This window comes from Sinocyclocheilus anshuiensis, unplaced genomic scaffold, assembly GCF_001515605.1.
Source record: "Sinocyclocheilus anshuiensis isolate Anshui unplaced genomic scaffold, SAMN03320099.WGS_v1.1 scaffold328, whole genome shotgun sequence".
NCBI lineage: Eukaryota > Metazoa > Chordata > Actinopteri > Cypriniformes > Cyprinidae > Sinocyclocheilus > Sinocyclocheilus anshuiensis.
The window spans coordinates 296,374-315,097 of record NW_015558621.1 but is presented as its reverse complement, the minus strand read 5'-3'; the positions used below and the strand labels follow the sequence as shown (position 1 = coordinate 315,097).

The 18,724-nt window shown below is 36.7% G+C and overlaps 3 protein-coding genes across 4 annotated transcripts in view; 2 read left to right on the top strand and 1 right to left on the bottom strand.

Annotated features, from left to right (window-relative positions):
• Positions 1–6,189, top strand: part of LOC107680627 (pre-mRNA-processing factor 39-like) — a 9,766-nt gene extending 3,577 nt beyond the window's left edge. Inside the window, exons 5-14 of one of the 2 annotated variants that reach the window (XM_016476617.1) lie at positions 1,333–1,500; positions 1,865–2,048; positions 2,143–2,247; positions 2,695–2,931; positions 3,043–3,169; positions 3,298–3,569; positions 4,920–5,104; positions 5,239–5,310; positions 5,398–5,566; positions 5,715–6,189. In XM_016476617.1, the coding sequence (XP_016332103.1) occupies positions 1,333–1,500; positions 1,865–2,048; positions 2,143–2,247; positions 2,695–2,931; positions 3,043–3,169; positions 3,298–3,569; positions 4,920–5,104; positions 5,239–5,310; positions 5,398–5,566; positions 5,715–5,786 (1,591 nt within the window). In that variant the 3' untranslated portion in view covers positions 5,787–6,189. Of the gene's footprint in view, positions 1–1,332; positions 1,501–1,864; positions 2,049–2,142; positions 2,248–2,694; positions 2,932–3,042; positions 3,170–3,297; positions 3,570–4,919; positions 5,105–5,238; positions 5,311–5,397; positions 5,567–5,711 lie in introns of both variants that reach the window. The other variant, XM_016476616.1, reaches the window with a different exon arrangement.
• A 441-nt stretch (positions 6,190–6,630) lies between these two features.
• On the bottom strand, positions 6,631–9,857 carry ubxn1 (UBX domain protein 1). Its single transcript, XM_016476618.1, has 10 exons — positions 9,762–9,857; positions 9,185–9,247; positions 9,050–9,103; positions 8,748–8,860; positions 8,552–8,627; positions 8,270–8,461; positions 7,720–7,771; positions 7,488–7,610; positions 7,108–7,285; positions 6,631–6,965 (listed from the first exon to the last, which is right to left on the bottom strand). Exons 2-10 carry the CDS (start codon positions 9,241–9,243, stop codon positions 6,925–6,927), a joined length of 888 nt encoding a protein of 295 aa, XP_016332104.1. The 5' UTR covers positions 9,244–9,247; positions 9,762–9,857; the 3' UTR covers positions 6,631–6,924.
• Positions 9,858–12,012: 2,155 nt separating this feature from the next.
• LOC107680654 (EH domain-containing protein 1-like) overlaps positions 12,013–18,724 on the top strand; it is an 11,504-nt gene continuing 4,792 nt past the window's right edge. Inside the window, exons 1-2 of the mRNA XM_016476651.1 lie at positions 12,013–12,819; positions 17,048–17,145. Of these exons, the coding sequence (XP_016332137.1) occupies positions 12,422–12,819; positions 17,048–17,145 (496 nt within the window). The 5' untranslated portion in view covers positions 12,013–12,421. The remainder of the gene's footprint in view (positions 12,820–17,047; positions 17,146–18,724) is intronic.

Genomic DNA, 18,724 nt, shown 5'->3' with positions numbered 1-18,724 from the left:
CATGTTACAACACAGTAGGGCTATTGCAGACAGAAACAATACTGTACTACATCGATGTTTCCTGTCGGCTCAATTTTTGAGTGGACTTTGCTGTTTCGATTCGCATGAACGGTATACGAGTGGAGCGACTCGTATTATTGGTGACATCAGAAATGGATATTATATAATAGATGCTTTTTTGAACATTTTAGCAATTTAAAAATATTAAACAAATTTTTTTTTACACGGCACCCCTGCTCTTGACAGACGGCACCCTGGTTGGGAAACACTGTCTTAAGGGATAGTTCACCCAAAAATGAAAATTCTGTCATTAATTACTCACCCTCGTGTCGTTCCAAACCTGTAAGACCTTTGTTCATCTTTGGAACACAAATTAAGATATTTTTTATGAAATCCAAGAGCTCTCTGACCCTCCATAGACAGCAAGGGTCCTACCACAATCAATGTCCAGAAAGGTAGAATTGTTGAAGAATTATTGAATAAAGTTGTTATTCTCGTATTCTCGTAGCTTTATGAAATTACAGTTGAACCACTGATGTCACATGGACTATTTTAAGGATGTTCTTACTACCTTTCTGGACCTCGTGTTAGGACCCTTGCTGTCTTTGGAGGGTCTGAGAGCTCCTGGATTTCATCAAAAAGATCTTAATTTGTGTTCCAAAGATGAACAAAGGTCTTACGGGTTTGGAACGACATGAGGGTGAGTAATTAATGACAGAGATTTCACTTTTGGGTGAACTATCCCTTTAATACTTTTAACAATACAGTTATTCTCCTTAACAGTTAAAGCAAATATGCACAATTAAGGCTGCAATACACTGCATAATTTTTACTCAGATTATTGCCCCAATTAACAGACTGTACAAGTTGACACTAGTTGCGACACTAGTTAGAAGTGTTTTGTGTTTTTTGCATCAGGCTATGAATTCGTCCTCTCAAAGGATATCAAACATGATTGATATTTTTAATCGATTTTACAACACACTTGGTTTTAATTTGTCATGCATATCCTGGCAATGAGGTTTGTTTCTGCATTAGTTTGTTGTGTTCAGAACAATCTGAAGGCGTGGTAGTCTGTTATCCTCAGTCATTTAGTGTAGGATGTCCAGTTTTTCTCTGTAATCATTTACAAGTTGACAAGTATATGATGCCTAGTGTTTTAAAATCTGTTCAGATTTGAAAAGTTGTGAGGGTATTCCAGACTTTCGTTAAAACTTATCTTAAAAAAAATCAATTTTGATTTCATGGTAACTTGAAACATTATTCTTTACAGCAATAAAACATTTCAAGAAACAATATAACATGAAAAGTAATGTCCTGTCCTTTGCTCAGTGTGTTTGAGGAGGCAGTTGCAGCCGCTGGCTGGGACTTCCATTCAGACAGGCTGTGGGATCTGTACGCCGAGTGGGAGAAGGAGCAGGGCAACCTGAATTTCATTACCAGCGTCTATGACCGAGTACTGAGGGTCCCCACACAGCTCTACAACACACATTATGAAAAGTACGCTATACACATAGATCATATGTTATATGTGTTAACATATTTTTTTTTTCCTCGCACAACTCCTCAGATTTGAGGCACATAATCCACATACCACACACACACGCATGGATTTGTGAGAATTTGTTACCATTTCTTCTCACGCTCATATTCTGTGATCTCTTTCCCCCTTTATATTTAGATGCAGCTGAATGCATCAACAAAAGCCTAATTGGTAAACTGTCAGACACCTGCATTTAAGCACATCAAATCCAGATCACCAAAATATCACAAAAATTCTTTTGCTTTCAGAGTCCATAAAAATCATGATGACTCTTACATTGAACAAGGCTGATGTTCTCTGAATTTCTGTCTCTTCTGTCAGACTGAAAGCTCACCTAACCTCCCACCCGCCTCAGGACGTCCTGTCCCCTGAGGAGTACAGTAAGGTGAGGAATGAGTACAAACAGAGCCAGATTCAAGCCAAAAAAGAGAGATCTGATATCAGTGCTGAAGAAGAAGAGAGACCGCCTGGGGAGGAAGAGCCTGCAGACAATGGCAAGGACACGGTAACTCACTTTTTCATCTGTAATAGAAGGTTTTCTTCAATTGATGTGACACTCTAGAGATTATCGTTTCAATCTTTAACATGTTTTTATGCAGGAAGAAGCAGTGCAGAAGATGCAGGAGCTCCTAATGGCCAGCAGAGAGGAATTGTACCAACAAAATGAAGCAGAAGTCAGGAAGAGATGGAACTTTGAAGATGCTGTAAGTTTCTCAGAAAGGTGCTTCATAGAGGTTGAGGAAACACTGATGTTATCTATAAAAATAACTAACTAACCCACCAGATTTGGCTGATGTCGTATATACATTTTTTGGGGGGAAAGAAATGAATACTCTTATTCAGCAAGTATGTGTTAAATTGATCATTTACATTGTTACAAAAATTCTATTTCAAATAAATGTGGTTCTTTTGACCTTTCTGTCAAATAGATGAATAGATTGCTGTAAAAAAAAACATTTTCCACTAAAATATTATGCTCTCAAAATAAAAACTGCGATTTAAAATTGTAATAATTGTAATTGAATAAAGAGACTTTCAAAAATATCTAAAAATCTTGCTGACCCAAACTTTAACTGTTTATGGGTTGTGTGTGAAGTGTTTCTGTCAATTTACCTTCCTGTTGCTTGATTCCTTCTCTCCTTTTTTCCTAGATTAAAAGGCCTTATTTCCATGTGAAGCCTCTGGATAGAGCCCAGCTGAAAGCCTGGCAGAGCTATCTGGATTGGGAGATTGCAGAAGCTGAAACAGCAGCAGTGGATGCTGAAGGGGTGGCTGTGGAAGGCCATGAAGGCTCAAAACAAGAGTGTGTAGCTGGGCACAAGAGAGTACTAATTCTGTTTGAACGCTGTCTCATTGCTTGTGCACTCTATGAGGAATTCTGGAATAAAGTAAGTATAGATGGGAGATCCAACAACCAGTTATTAAAGATCATGATGATCTGTTTTATAATATTGTTGACGTTTTTGTTGCATTTTGTAAGCTATTTGTGTGTGTTACAGTTTGTGCATTACCTGGCACCACACGGGCTGGAGGAGGTGCGTAATGTGCACCGCAGAGCTTGTGAAATCCATCTTCCGTACAAACACAGCATCCACCTTCAGTGGGCCTTGTTTGAGGAAAAACATGGTGAGACAATAAGTTTAGCATAGAAAAAATAGACTAGCCTAAAATCTAAAACATACTTCATAGAAATGTGGATTTGTTTCGGCTACTGCAGAATGTGTACATTACATGATTTCTTTTCCCTTCCATAGGTAATATTACTGAGGCACAGCGTATTCTAGAATCACTTGAGATGACGGTGCCCGGTTTGGCCGCGGTGCGTCTGAGAAGAGTGGGTCTGGAGCGGAGAGCAGGACGTTTGGATGTGGCAGAGGCACTGCTGAAGGAGGCGGTGGAGAAGAGTAAAGACAACCCCCAACTCCATGCCTTCTACTCCATCAAACTGGCTCGCTTTCTTCACAAGCTGTGCAAGAGCCCTTCCAGGGCCCGCACTGTTCTACAGGAAGCCATAGAGCTGAGTCCGGTAAAACACCAGTGTTTGACATTTTATACACACTACCATCCGAAAGTTTGGCATCAGTAAGATAAAAAAAAAAAAAAAGAATGCGTTTATTCAGCAAATATGCATTAAATTGAGCAAAAGTGACTGTAAAGACATTTATAATGTTACAAAATATTTCTATTTCAGATAAATAGTTCTTTTGGACTTTCTATTCATTAAAGAATCACTGTTTCCACAAAAATATTAAGCAGCATAACCAATGTCACAACCCCAGACATTTCATACATTCTTCATACCAGACCTGTACAGCACACAACCAAAAAAGTGTGTAACGTTTAACTTTAATGTGCTATTTATATTTGATTTGACCCTTGATGTAACTAAATGATGCACATTTTAGGTTACTTGAGAAAACAGTTTTTTACAGTGCTGTTACTTACCAGGAAATTGTATTAAAAATAATTCAGAACAATCATGCAGAACAGTTAAATTCTTTTATAATATAATATAATATAGCTAATATGAAAAAATGAAGCAGTTATTGCTCATGAATTCCCTTTTTGAGGTCAGTTATTTATTAGGATTATATAATATAATATAAAAACAAATATTTTAAATAAATCATTTCAAACAACGTGAACATGTGAATTCTTTTAGTTACCTAAAACATCCCCATGTAGTAGAGTTTGCACACTACTACAACACATTTTTTGCCTCTGTCCTGTGCGTTATTTCTTCTGCAGTCACAATGTAAGAATTGTGCAGCCCCGCATGCGTGCAGCTTAGAGGGAACAATCAACATAACTGTTTTCACCACTAATAATAAAGAGAAGAAATGATTTCTGAAGGATAATGTGACACTGAAAACTCAGCTTCGCCATCACAGAATATAAAAAATATAAAGAAAACAGTTATTTTATATTTTACTAACATTTCGCCACCTTGGAATTGGAAAGTTCTATCTGCATTCCAAGCAGTTTTGAGATATTGAGCTTCAAGGTTTTTGCGTTCCATAGACTTCTGTAGATAGAACCCTTTTTCTTTTCTAAAAAAAGGCCCAAAATGTACACAGCTTACAAAAGAAACCTCACATAATGTAAACAAGTTGTGTCAGAATAAGAATATGTGAATAACTCAATTTTGACAAAAATGTCACATAGAACCTTAGAATTCCAAGGCGACAATTTTACAATATTATTGTTTTTACCGTATTTTTGATGAAATAAATGCAGTCTTGGTGAACATAAGAGACTTCTTTCAAAAAAAAAAAATCGTAACGACCCCAAACTTTTGAGTGGTATTACAGAAAATTATCACAATATGATGCACCACAAAACCAATATTTGATGACTCTTGGATTCTGATCCTCAGGATAACGGTAGATTGTATCACAACCTTCTGGAGCTGGAGATGTCAGGTGACCTGCGGGCTAATGGAGGTGGGATTCTGCAGTGTGTGGCCAAAGCCCTTGCTGCTCCTCTCTCCCCAAAGACCAAAATCCTTTTCTCCCAACGTGGTCTGCAATTTGCTGAGGACTTTGGGACCACAGTACAGAGGTCAGAATTAATTCAAACCATTCTGGGTAGCTTCACACAAGTGATAAAACATGTATATTATGTTACATTACAAATGTATTATTATTACTGAGTTTACTTAAATGTTCCTTAACATTTGTCTTGTATATTGTCAGTGTGTTGAGCATGTATGAGGAGCACCAGAAACTGCTGAAGGAACATGATGCAAAGATACAAGCAGAGAAAGGGTGAGCTCAAAAGAACAAACCCATAGATCTCCTTTTGACATTTCGTTTTGTGAAAGCTTTTTAAATGTGCGTTTGTTTTTCCTAAAGCGATAACGATGAGACAGAAAAGATGAGCAAAATGGATGATGCATCTGCCTTGACAGTGCCACAGACGGCTCCACCCACAATGCCTCATGTTCCCATGACAACACCACCTCCCTCTATGATGGGCGGAGACATGAGTGGACCATATGGGAGTTATGGCAGCTGGTACCAGGTAAAGGATTGAATGGCACATTTACGTTGTATTGTTAAAGCACTGCATTTACCCAGCAGGAGGCAGTTAAAGCTTTAAAAGATTAAACGCAATGCATCTTGATTTAAAATGTGTATTGTATACAAATATTGTCCCTGTGTCTCAGCAGCAACAGTATGGAGGGTATGGCAGCTACCAGAACCCGTGGAACCAGTACAATCAATACTACCCTCCCAGCTAAGTCCCTTCAAAAACGGAGGTCTGGGGTGCTGCTTCATGTGATCCACTCACACATCCTCAATCCTCCAAAAGCCGCAGCAGTGTGTAACTTGAGCCAGTGTCAGAAGTGAGAGATAAAATGTACAAACCTATTATTATGTTTTTAAAGGATGTTACCCTTTCTTTCCCCGAGTTTTTTGTACTAAGTACCACCTTACATCCTAAAATGCATTTGTAGATATATATATACCTGTTCATGCTTTTTAAGTAATTTATCTGTGAAATAAGTCAATTTATTGACTCCTTGAAATGTATTGTGAACATTTTTCTGTTGACCATTTTGTACGAAGTTATTTTAAAATGTTTAAAATTACGTTTATTGTGCAGTCACCATCTTATAATTTTAATAAATTATAATACACCCAAAACATTTTTTAAAATTCAGATGTGTTGTAAAGTTTTTACTTCATTGACTTTGCACCGATGTTGAAGAGACTTTCATAGTCATCTTTTTTAATGCTTTACATCTAGGGTTCTCAGCCAGGGGCCTTCATTTTTTTTATTAAACTATTATTAATATATCATTAATATTAAATGTATTATTAATGTATATAAACAATCTGTGTGCATTTATCAGAAGGTTAGGAACCACTGCATCACATAGTAAAGGTAATTTGATATGATATATGTGCAATTCTGATACAAGCTACTATTATCACTGATATGTTAAAGGTTTTTAAACCCTTTTTCAATTCTTGATATTGAATATTTTAAGAGCTAATAGTCACTGTATATGCAATGTTCAGAAGCTTCTGCTTGTTTACAGATTTTGCCTTTACTTCCAACGCCAATATAAAATTCAAATCATAAAACTAAGATGAGTACGATTTTATTGGTGAAAATGTCTTTTTTCCATGTGGCAAAACAGAAAGCTAACACTACTTTCTCAATGTTCATCATTGTGAAAACTCACTTGACCCTTTATTAAGCAGTATCAACAGGTTTACGTTTAATGAAATTATTGATCAATTCATTGCATGTTTGGCGCTTTAAGTGGAATCATTACAGTAGCAGTCCACTGATTCATAGTCTCCATAGAGAATGCGTTTGATCTTGCACTGACGTCTGGAAGAACAGCTTGTTTCTATCATTATTTTGCTTCATTTCTTGGTAACCACAAGGACGGCAGAAGGCACCAAACCTGTCAAATAAAACAAAAGATCCATAAATGCCAGATGTTAAGCACAAATTCTGAAGATAAAAATTAATTCCTCAGAGACAAAGAACTGTGATCATTTTAGTTCTATATCACTAGTCAACATCAACCTTCTATAAATTCTTACCCAGCTCACAAAGAGGTTTTTCCATGTCTAGATCTGTGTACACACGTCTGGGATACGGGGTGATGAGGTTGAAATCCTGTCCATTTTCCCCGTTCATCTGAATATAGACTCTAACAGCAGCCAGAGGTTCCTGAGCCTTGAAGACAGTGCTCAAGGTGGATCCATCTAGAAGACGCACCTTATGACCAAGGGAGGGTAAGAGAGGAGTTTGACTTTATATGTATATATATATATATATATATATATTTGTGGAATCATTCATCATTAAAGTACCTTAAAAATGGTTTCTATTTAATTCAACATCATCCTGGACCCTCAGGTCTACTTGGACACTGACTAATGTGTTATGAGTGAAAGGTGGCTTGATTTTGTGCCAGTACCTGTATCCGACAGTCATCATAGTCTTTCTTAGCAGGAGGAGCCCCTTGGTTCTCAGGTGGAGACTGCAGAGGGGCTTCAGAGGGTGGAGATGACAAACCCGTGCTTGATGAACCGCCTCCAAACTGCAGAGGTTTTTTTATTTATTATTTATATACTTGATATACTAGTAGGCAGGCACACAAGATACCAGTAGTAATGTGAAGTGGGCAAAGTAAAAGCATTAATTAATACCTTTCGTGCCCTCTCCTCTCTGTCTCGTGCAATCTTTTCTTTAACTCGCTGCCTGAGAAAGGATCACAGGTTATTACTAGTGGTTCTCGACTAGGGGCCCCTATTTTTTTAGGGGTTTTTCTATAAAGAGCCAATTATTTTCATAAACTGTAACTTTTTAATTTTAAAAGTAGAATTTCTAGACCTGGAAAAGTAATGTAAATGAATAAAAGTCTTATAACTCCATTGGCATTTTTATAATGAATATACATTTGTATAGTTATGCCAAGCTGCAAATTACTTTATCAGGTAGAGAACGGAAGAATCTTCTCTGCATTCCTCCTCTTCTCTAGCTTGCTTCCCAATCTAGTTGCCTAATAAACCTGCTATTACAACGACCACTGTTGGCTCTTTGACAAATTGCATGATTTTGCAATTTGTGATTTAAGTTGCTTTGAGTAAAAGCATTGGCTAAATGCTGTAAAAAGAATAAGAACCATTGAATTCAAGTGAAAACTACTGAAAGTGCCTGATCAAAGTTAAACGGGCATTGCATCCCTGTTCGTCTTACTTGGCAAGCCTGTCCTCCATCTTCTCTCTCATGCGCTGATCCGCTAGCTTTTTCATCTCATCATCTTGAAGCTTCTGTTTAACCTGCAGCAGTTCTTGGCCCTGTTTCCTTCTCTGCTTTTCTCTTTCTATTTCCTCTTTTCGCTCTCTCTCTCTCCTCTCCTCCTGTCTCGCCTTCATCAACTCCTCCAGTCTGTGGGGGGAAAGCAATACTTTTCATCAGCTTTTAAATGTGTGCTTTTTACGGTAATACATTTTAAGGTCAGCTGCACAAAGCACAAACCGTTTTACTTGTTCCATCCTTTCTTCTTCTGTTATAGGTGATTTGGCATCTCCTATTTGCTCAGCAACTTCAGTGGCTGTTTTTTGTTTTGGTTACAGACACAAATGAAAAGAAAGTAACATTTTGTGTTGGGTGATGAAACGATGACAATAATGTTTCCATGAAATTGAAAGTGAGGAGCATCAGAAGAACATACATTCAGAAGTTTCTGTAGGAGACTGGCTCTGTACTTCTGTGGTGCCGAGAGTATTTCCAGCAGGTGGAACATAAGGCTCATTTATATCTGGATCATTCTCATGCTCCATTAACCTGTACAGTTAAAAGAAATTGTAAATGCAACTTCCAAAACGTTTTTTTAATTGATTAAGATTCTTGTTAATTAAATATTACATATTTAATTGGCACAATTATTGTTCTTTTCCATACAATAAAAATGCATAATGATCACTGGCTATCAGATTGAGTTGCAATATCCTAAAAAGAAATATGACGACTCGCCAGTCCATTGCTCTCTCAATGCCCTGGTTTCCAGTATGTGCTACTGCCTTCTCCCTACAAAACAATCACTGGGTGAGGGAAAGTACTGGATCAGTGTGTAAACATCAGTGTCACTGTAGAAAAAGCATCACTTACGCTCTGTTTCTGTCAAAGCCCATTTCCAGCAGACTGTCTAACGTAGTGCACTCAGCCATTGTGCTGAAAATAAGTTTATTAACGCATTATAACAACACCTTACAGATAAACAGAAAATAAATATAAAACAGAAAGCTTCCTTGGAGTTAAAGAGTTTGAGACTTTTTCAGAAAAGCTTTTTATAAATGTTTTATCATTTATTTTTATTCACAAAACAGCCATACAGTTGGGTAGATACTAAAATCATTGCAGCTCGAAACAGCAAGATTAACTGACTCTACTCTTCTGGCTGACATGATCATATCATCACTACATAATCAAATCTGACTGATAAAATAATTAAAATAAGTGTGGCAGCAGCCTATATTTATACTGATAGATAATTCAGTTAGCTGGCAGGCTAACACTGAACAGCCTGTCCAGCAACAGCTAATTATTCTTTTGCATAACTAGCATCTTCTAGAGAACGCTTAAGAATTTTCTTTATAAAGTAATAGCGCTTTTGTATATCAGGAACGGTATTTTTTACTTCATTTCATCGTTAATTAGCCCTGCACGTCGTTCTACAGCTACTTACATTTGTTGTCAGCACTGGGTTGCTTCCACACACATCTATCTACGGAAAGCCGCAACGACCAATTCGGTTTCTCTGCTGCTGAGCGGCCAGACCTGTGCTGTGTGGTCTACTACCACATGATTAGCTACTATAGAAGGGTGAAACGACACAATAAAATGTAAACACGATAACACCAGCAACTATTATGTGTATCGTAGTTCTATATTACCGTATAATAGGGGTAAATTCATAACTGGGGCACTTTCTTCCATTGAGATGGCTGGGGAAAAAATGTCCCAATCAACCTGAATCCACTATATTTCACTACAAAGAAAAGACGTATATATTTGCAATTAACCATATCTTTTGAAATGACATGTCATGAAATTGCATAACTTTAAGCAACAGTTTCATTTTAAGGACAATGCATGACAAATAAACCCATCAGAAGTGTCCAGGGTCCATTTTCACTCTGCAAGGTGTTTAAGGTGAAGACATGTTACCCAGATGGATGTGCAAACAGTGCAGTATGGGAAGGGCTTCATAAACTTGTTACTTATTGGATGAATGTATAATAATTAATCTGGCAACACTCTTACTCTGGGGCATTCTTCTTCTGAATGGCAAGAGATCACGCATGCTACTCTTTACTCTCTTTTCTCATTCACCCTTTTTCCTGTCATGCGTGTGCTTTAATAGATCATCATGCTGCTTCAACTTGAGTTTCTGCATTTTGATACACGGGTGAGTATTTTTAACAATTATCATTAGTACTTTATTTAGTATTTATGCAACTTTGTAAAGTTTGCATAGTATATACTTTGTGCAGTTTAGTTGTTGGGAACAATGTAACCAAATGACTCTGGGTGAACATTTCTACATACTTCAGTATAGTAGTAAGCTAGTCAACAAAGAATATGTTTTAATGTTTATTGTATTAAACAAAGTAAGAATGCACACAGGGAAGATTTGATTGCTTAATTTGTATTCGACTTTATAACTTTATACTAGTCAAGGTGGGTAAAGTTCAATATGTCAAAGTCCTTGACTTTTTATAAGAAAGAGGTTAGCAAATGAAGGGGTAAATTTACAGTTTAAATAAATAGCAATAGCATCATATTCAAAACCTGCATATTTTCTCTGTCCTTCAAATCATTTGACTAGGCCTATTTGTAGACAAGCAGGGTATTTTATTGGTAATGTTTTTTTTTTCTCTTCTAACCATGGATCTCTTATCTTTAACAGAATCAAATTAGTTGGACATTGGACAAGCATTGGAAGTGTTGAGAGCTGCTCCTGGTGCTCACTGGGTGTAACAGCCACTCCATGTGGAAGTGTACTGCAGTGCCAGTGGAGGAGCTGTTACCTGCAGAGAGTCACATGTGACGGAAGCGTTGTGCCTATGGGATGCCTTATCCTGCACGTAGAACTGTATATTATCATGTATAATGCATCTGTATACCTTTACAAATATGTAACTGTTACGTCATCATCACTGGTCATACAAAAACATGGTTTGTAAAAATGAAAAAAAATTGTGCATTTAGAAATAATTAGATATATGTGTTATTTAACAATAAATAAATAAGTTTCAATGTGAGTGCTGTCGCGGCAAATCGTTCCTTTAGTTGAGATAAAGCAACGATTCCATTACATCCGTTTGTTTTGTTCAACTCAGATGTCTGTTTACTATGTAATTACCACTGAGCACACTGTTGTCTAATCAGTGTTCTGTAGAATGCGCCCTACACATTTAGCTTTTACATTTTTTTTTGTTATAATCGTTTTAAATTTCTGATGTTTTATTTTTTTTCACAATATTTTAAAGATTAAAAAAAAAAAAAGTATATTAAAATGTGTTAATGCCTTAATGGGGTTTAATAATGTCTTAGTGGTGTAAATGCTGAAATGGAACATGCAAGTCAAATGGTGTAAGTTAACCCTAAGAAAGACACCTTGATATTCTCGCCGTCTTGATGTTCCGGAAAGTTAAATATTTTTTACCTTGAAAATATATAATTTCGGAGGGGGGAAAAATTATTAGGTTGTACGCTGTTACGTTTTATTTAAAATGAATCTGTTTTGTCATGTTTTACAGAATAGTATTGAAATAAATACTGACCAATAGAAAAATAGAAAACATGCGTATTAACTACGTTCAGAAATAAAATCGTAATTTCTCAGAGCTACGTAGAGTTTTGGTGTTTAATGGGTTTCTATATGTTCCATATCTGGTGATTTCACTTCAAATATGTATTTATTATGCATGCTCCAATGCTACCTCCCTCACATTAGTACTTTTGGTAATCCAGCATGAATAAATTACTATGTTTGTGTTTGCAAAACCGAGGCTTTTATTATGAAGTATTTAAATTTCCGCATGCAAACCGCAGTCGGATTAGATACAAGTAGAAAATTGAGATCTGATTATATAAGAATTACTGCAACTTTACGCGACGTGCATTCATAGAGGAGTGTTGCATCAATCTCTGATATTGCCGTTGCATTATAGTTCAGGGGTTTGATCAAGTCGTAAAATAGGCTACGTAACGTTCGATGTGACTGTGCAGGGGTGGGACAGTCAAACTTTCGACAGTCACAGGACGTTGCCTGGGTTTGTGGCCAACATTTGAAAGCAGAAGCCTTTTCCTCTCGCATTAGAATCGTCGTAAACGACCATCATGTTTAGCTGGTCTAAACGAGAAGGAAAGAAAGACCCAGAACTTTTCCAAAACGTGTCGGAGGGACTGAAGCGCCTCTACCGCACCAAACTCTTCCCTTTGGAGGACACCTATCATTTCCACGACTTCCATTCACCGGCTTTAGAAGATGCTGACTTTGACAACAAGCCCATGGTGCTGCTGGTGGGGCAGTACTCGACCGGGAAGACCACCTTCATTAGGCATTTGATGGAGCAGGATTTCCCCGGGATGAGGATAGGCCCCGAGCCGACGACGGATTCCTTCATCGCGGTTATGCACGGCGAACAGGAAGGCATGATACCTGGCAATGCGCTGGTTGTGGATCCAAAAAAGCCTTTCCGAAAACTCAACGCCTTTGGAAACGCTTTCCTCAATAGGTAATACACCCATTTATCATGTAACATAAAGGATCCATTGATAAAAAGCTCAATTGTGACTGCATATGGAGTTTCAGGTGTGGAATGGGTTAAACTAAGGCTCGACTTATGTTTGTGAATCAAGGACATGTTACTTCATTTGAATTGTAGAAAAACTGCAGTTGCTGACTCGAGCATTTCAGTTATGTTTACCTCTGGCAAATGTTTGACACATGAACCAATGATAAATTGAGATGATCTAGTTTAAAACACGTTCTTGTCATTTTTGTATTTGTTGATTACAAAAACAAAACAAAAGTTCGTAGATTTTCTACAAATATCTAAAAAGTAAAATAGTGTAACCAATAAGTATAAAGGTATATTACAAATATAATTAATTTCGTAGGGTTGCTCTATTTGAGCTGAACAAAACTTGCTTTTTAAATTACGGATATTTTCAGAAACATATAATTAATTTATAACATATAATACTGTATAATAATAATAATAATAATATGCATTTATTTTATTTTAATAAACATTGAAACAGTCATGAGGGTCTAAATGGGTCCTCTGTTTTATGTTTTTTCTGTCACATGGCAACAGATTGTTTTTTTTTGTTTTTTGCATGTTGGTAATGTCACACTGACTTTTGTAAACAGAATCGTGGCGAATAAAATAACAATAATAATCTAGAATATTCTATAACATCATTGCGTTACAGTTTTTTAAAGAAAAAATAAATATATAGGCCTAATAATGTTCATCATAGGTCTAAATCCTTTTGATAGTAATTGCATTTTAATGTATTTTTAGTAGCTTAGACAAAAGGAGCTTTTCAGTATCCATTTGTTTTTAATTATGACCTCATAATAATTCAGTCATTATTCCGTTTCTAGAAAGTTGTGTGTCATAGTTTCCGTGTGTGTTGGATCGAGTCATGGCATATGCTGAGACCAGGTGTCACACAGGCCATGTTCTTCAGGTTGTTTGTGTCTTGAGCTGTTAGCCTATTTGTCTTAAGTAACTTACCTACTATCACACAGTTACAGTAGATGAGGCAACACCTAACCAGGACATTTAGCCCACGTGCAGTACATGTGTGATGTTATGTGATGCCAGCCTGAACAACTTCCACATTCCCTGTAAAATAACTGGAGCAGATTTCTGGGTGGTGTCAGATGTTGAGTCTACTCAAGCGGATTGAAGCAGGCTGGGATTACCAGCACTCTGCCATATGCTTGTTTAAAAAGTTCAAGGCTGATGGCAGGAGAATTAAATATTTGGTCCCAAACAGAGAACCATAAAACATAGTAATAATAATGCTGTTTCATTCTAAAGATATTTCCCTTTTTTCCACTCTTAGTGTTGGTGATTATCTGTGGTCATTGTGAAATTATGGATTATAAAAGCTGTGTAAACTGGTTCCATTTTCAGACCTCTGAATATTTCAAAATGTGAAACTCGCGTACATATTCAAATTTGAGAAATTCCTGTTTTGCATGACAGGCAATTTGTTCTGAATAGTGCAGACTGTTCAGCACGTTTTGTCTTTCTGAAAGGAATACTTAGTTATTTTTCAGTAACTAAGTATTACATTTTTTATGAAACCTTACGCTGCAGTGACATTGCGTCTTCCAGGAAACTCTTTTGGCCTGGTGGAAAAGGGTGGGTGAGCTGCTTTAGTGTTGCATGTTCTGTTCTCATCCAAATTTCCAAAATTTCCAAATCATCCAAATTTCTTAAAGTTTGTTATTAGATGACACAGAAGAGCATTGTCAAACAGTAAATACAATGAAATGTAATCATAAAGCTTCCTTGGGTTTTTGTCAGTTTTCTTTAACATCCAGTTTTGCAGTCCCTTATGGCCTATGTCAAAGTTTTGCCCTTAAACAAGCTTAAAAAATGACAAAACCATTGGAGAGAAATTGCTATTGGTATATTTTGAGTAAATAGTGCTTTTTTTAAGAGAGAAACCTATGTCCTAATTCTATATGTGTCTTGTTTTTGATGTCTGTGGGAAACAGCTTCACTCTAGTGCTGTCAAACGATTAATCGTGATTAATCGCATTCAAAATAATCAAATGATTTTCAACGGTCGCTTTGTCGCGTCCAGTGTACTACAGACTTTAGTTGTTGCGGCGCAGACACGGTGTTACTCACCTATCGAGAAGAAAAAAAGCAACCTCGGTGTCCGATCGCAGGCCTTCCGCTCCTTGAGTTCTCTCCAGCGCTGGAAAGCTGCTCCAATATTTACACGGGTCCTACTTCTTGCCTCATTGCCTTAAGCCGCCTTTTGTTCCGCAGATGTTTTCCTCTTTTGTTTTTTATCCGCCATCTCTATCTTTCTGTCGCTCGGCTCGCTAATATCCGTCCTGTGCACTGAGCACGCTCTCCTCCACATCACGAGTAGACACGCCCCTTACTGCTGATTGGCTATGGAAAAATGTCTCATTTTTGTGTATATAAATAAACTGCTTAATGTTTATACCTTGTCCATGTCTCCATGCTCACCCTGCCTTTGGTAATGAACCTGTGTGCCCTTGCATAGGGCTGTTGTGTCCCGGTATATTCCGGGTGCGTGGTCAACTATAGGATTTGTGTCCGTTGTTATTGGTAGCTTCCCCTACCTGACCACTTTGCCACATGTGGAAACCGTGCAACACTCAGGAGCTGGTTTTCAACCCCTGCCCCGTGAATTTTATAAATACAATAGCTTCGATTCTAAAACCTATTATACAGTCAAAAGTTTACATGCAGCTTGCAGAATCTGCAAAATGTTAATTATTTCACCGAAATAAGAGGGATCATACAAAATTCATGTTATTGTTTATTTAGTACGGACCAGAATAAGATATTTCACATAAAAGATGTTCACAATATAGTCCACAGGAGAAAATAGATGAATTTATAAAAATGACCCCGTTCAAAAGTGACTGTCAAAAACTGTAGTCATTAAGTGACTCTTAATGCTGTGTTGTTAGCTGAATGATCCACAGCTGTGTTTTTTGTTTAGTGATAGTTGTTCATGAGTCACTTGTTTGTCCTGAACAGTTAAACTGCCCAATATTCTTCAGAAAAATCCTCCAGGTCCCGAAAAATCTTCAGATTTTGATCATCTTTTGCATATTTGAACCCTTTTCAGCAGTGACTATGATTTTGAGATCCATCCTTTCACACTGAGGACAACTGAGGGACTCAAACACAACTATTAAAAAAGGTTCTGGCTGCTCAAACAAACAGATTGCAATTCCATTTTATGCAGCTAATGACGCAGAAATTACGCATTTTGCCTATATGCAACAATGTAAATACTGCAATTAATTTAAAATGCTTTTCATTTAGCCATTAGAGTAGTTTCACGATCATTCATTGTCTTGGGACACTGCTCTTATTTAATGATTTGTATCTGTCATCACTCAACATTTAATGGAAGTTCACAAAAGCGGAATTTTTTTTCGTATTAAAATATTTTAATTAGTGCTGGGCAACAAATAATCATGACTGATCACATTTAAAAACATAAAAGTTTTTGTTTATATAATATGTGTGTGTGTATTTATTATGTATATATAAATACACACACATACAGTATATTTTTTGAAAATATTTACATGTGTATATATATTTATATTATTATATTTTATATTATATATAAATATATTTCCTATATAAACAAAACAGTACACACTCATGTATTATGTTGTCAAAAACTTTTATTTTGGATGCGATTAATTGTTTGACAGCACTACTTCACTCTAGTGGTTTCTGTGCTTCATTAAGAAAGTTCTAGCTGTAAGCTTCAGTCTTGTAACAGAGATTCGCATATGTGTATTAGCAGGCGGTTGGGCAGTGCTGTAGGCTGACAGGGAGAAAGACTGTTAATCACCGTAAACAAATCCACATCTTCGTATAAGCAAAGTTCATTTCATGTTATTACTGAATGAGACCGATGTTCTTGAGATTTCAACTTCAGTCCCGATCTCATGCTGATTGAAGCATATATGTTACACAAGAAAGTAACATTTTCCTGTGGTTTTAATAAAATTGGGCAATTGTTCCACAAATGTGATTTAAATATTAATGTTAATAAAATCTGTTTGTCAAACATTTTTACTTTTGATCTCTATAGTATTCTTGTAGACAATGAGAAAAAGAGGGTAAAGAGAGTGGTGTAATATTTTGGCCTCAGATCTCACCAAACCTGTTACGGTCTCTTCTACATGACACTCTCTCTTTCTCCACGCAGGTTTACGTGTGCTCAGTTAAACAACCCCGTCTTGGAGAGCATCAGTATCATCGATACTCCAGGCATCCTGTCAGGGGAAAAACAACGGATCAGCAGAGGTCAGCAGCCTTGGGTGCTTTCTGGCTTATCTTGTTTTTACATAATAATAAATTAACAACAACTAAAATCAACAGTAAAAATATTCTATTTTTTATCAAATTTGTGTTACTTGCTTAAAATTGTAATTAAAATAATTAATTAGAATATGTAAAATATATAGCATTTTATAATAATTTAACTAATTAATAATACGTTGATAACATTTATATTTTCTGTTATTTTTTTTGGTTTTGTTTTATTTTGTTTTATACACCCTCATATCTATAGTTTTGAGATTTATTTTGTTTATAGCCTGACATTTTTTTTATTGATTATTTCTTTCTTCAAGGAATACTTTGCCTTTTATCAATTAATATATATTTTGTACTCTTTCTTCTTTGTCACTTCCCTTTCATCTCACATATATAATTATAGTACATATTTAATGCACTCTCCTTTATTCTGTGTTATGTCTGTAGAAAACTATTAGCCAATGCGTTTTAGCATAATACATAAGTTCATTCCATGCAAATCTTTGGAGTCTGACTTTTTATTGTGAACTTACATAATTGTAAGTTTTCTTTGCTATGAAAAGCAAGTAAAACAAGCCTGACTTCCTTTCCTGCTCACTCTTTTGTTTAAAATCTTAAGTGTATTTTCTGTAATACAGGACATATTTAAATATATTTTTCTCCACTGATAGTCATTTATGCAGTACTTCATTAAATGAAGATGTAACAAAAACAGGATGTCAGAGCTGCTCAGGCAACTTTGTTCACTGTGCATAAATTCCCAATCTAAAAGCAACCTCTGGCCTAATGCTAATGTTGGTAGGGATACAACTATTGTGCCAAAATAATCCTGACCACATTGTTCCCAGTTCCCTCTTTTAATACCGCTGAAAAGGTTTTGTGGGTGTGGATGCGTCAGCTTGTACTTGTGTTTTGTTGAGTTGTCCAATATTTCACACAGTCACTATCTGATAGTATGCTTGAACAACCCTCTACATTGCGAGTAAATCACTCGCATATGCTACTAAATCTTACTCTGGGCGACTAAATAATGTCTAACATTAGCCATTGGCTAATAAATTCTTCGATTTTACACACCAGTATGTGTGTGAGAGGCGTTCAACACAGATTTTCACTCGATAAACACGCTGACTGAGGGCTTGAGAGTTTCGCTCTCCGTCAAGCGATCTGTACTATTTGGATGCGCTCAATGGATCATGTCATGTACTCAATGGATGCGCAGTATGTAGCACGCAGCGCACCTGTATTTGACGTACCGTAAACTAGTGTGAAGGCGCACGACTCGCCGCCGCTTTACTGATAGCGCTGTGAGAATGCAAAGAGAGAGAGCGAGAGTCTTGCAAACCATGCTGAATCGACGCGCTACATGTAAACCATATTCTTTGTTGTATTTTCCTGTCAAAATAACAGAGCTCATTTAGAATTATTCAGCTTTTAAGAACAAGCAGAAGATATGCCGGTTTCTCGGCAGTGGGCGGAGCTAATGCGCAAACAGCTCTCGTTGGCTGGCGCTCATCTATTATCATCCCTGTTTTGATTTCAGCAAATCAGTTCGAGCGAACGCTGA

Excerpts from the sequence above, each read along its gene's own strand:
- ubxn1 (XM_016476618.1), bottom strand. The coding sequence starts at position 9,243 with ATGGCTGAGTGCACTACGTTAGACAGTCTGCTGGAAATGGGCTTTGAC. Across the intron at positions 9,104-9,184 it reads GGCTTTGACAGAAACAGAGC|GGAGAAGGCAGTAGCACATA; the intron begins GTAAGTGATGCT and ends ATTGTTTTGTAG. Across the intron at positions 8,861-9,049 it reads ATTGAGAGAGCAATGGACTG|GTTAATGGAGCATGAGAATG; the intron begins GCGAGTCGTCAT and ends TTAACTGTACAG.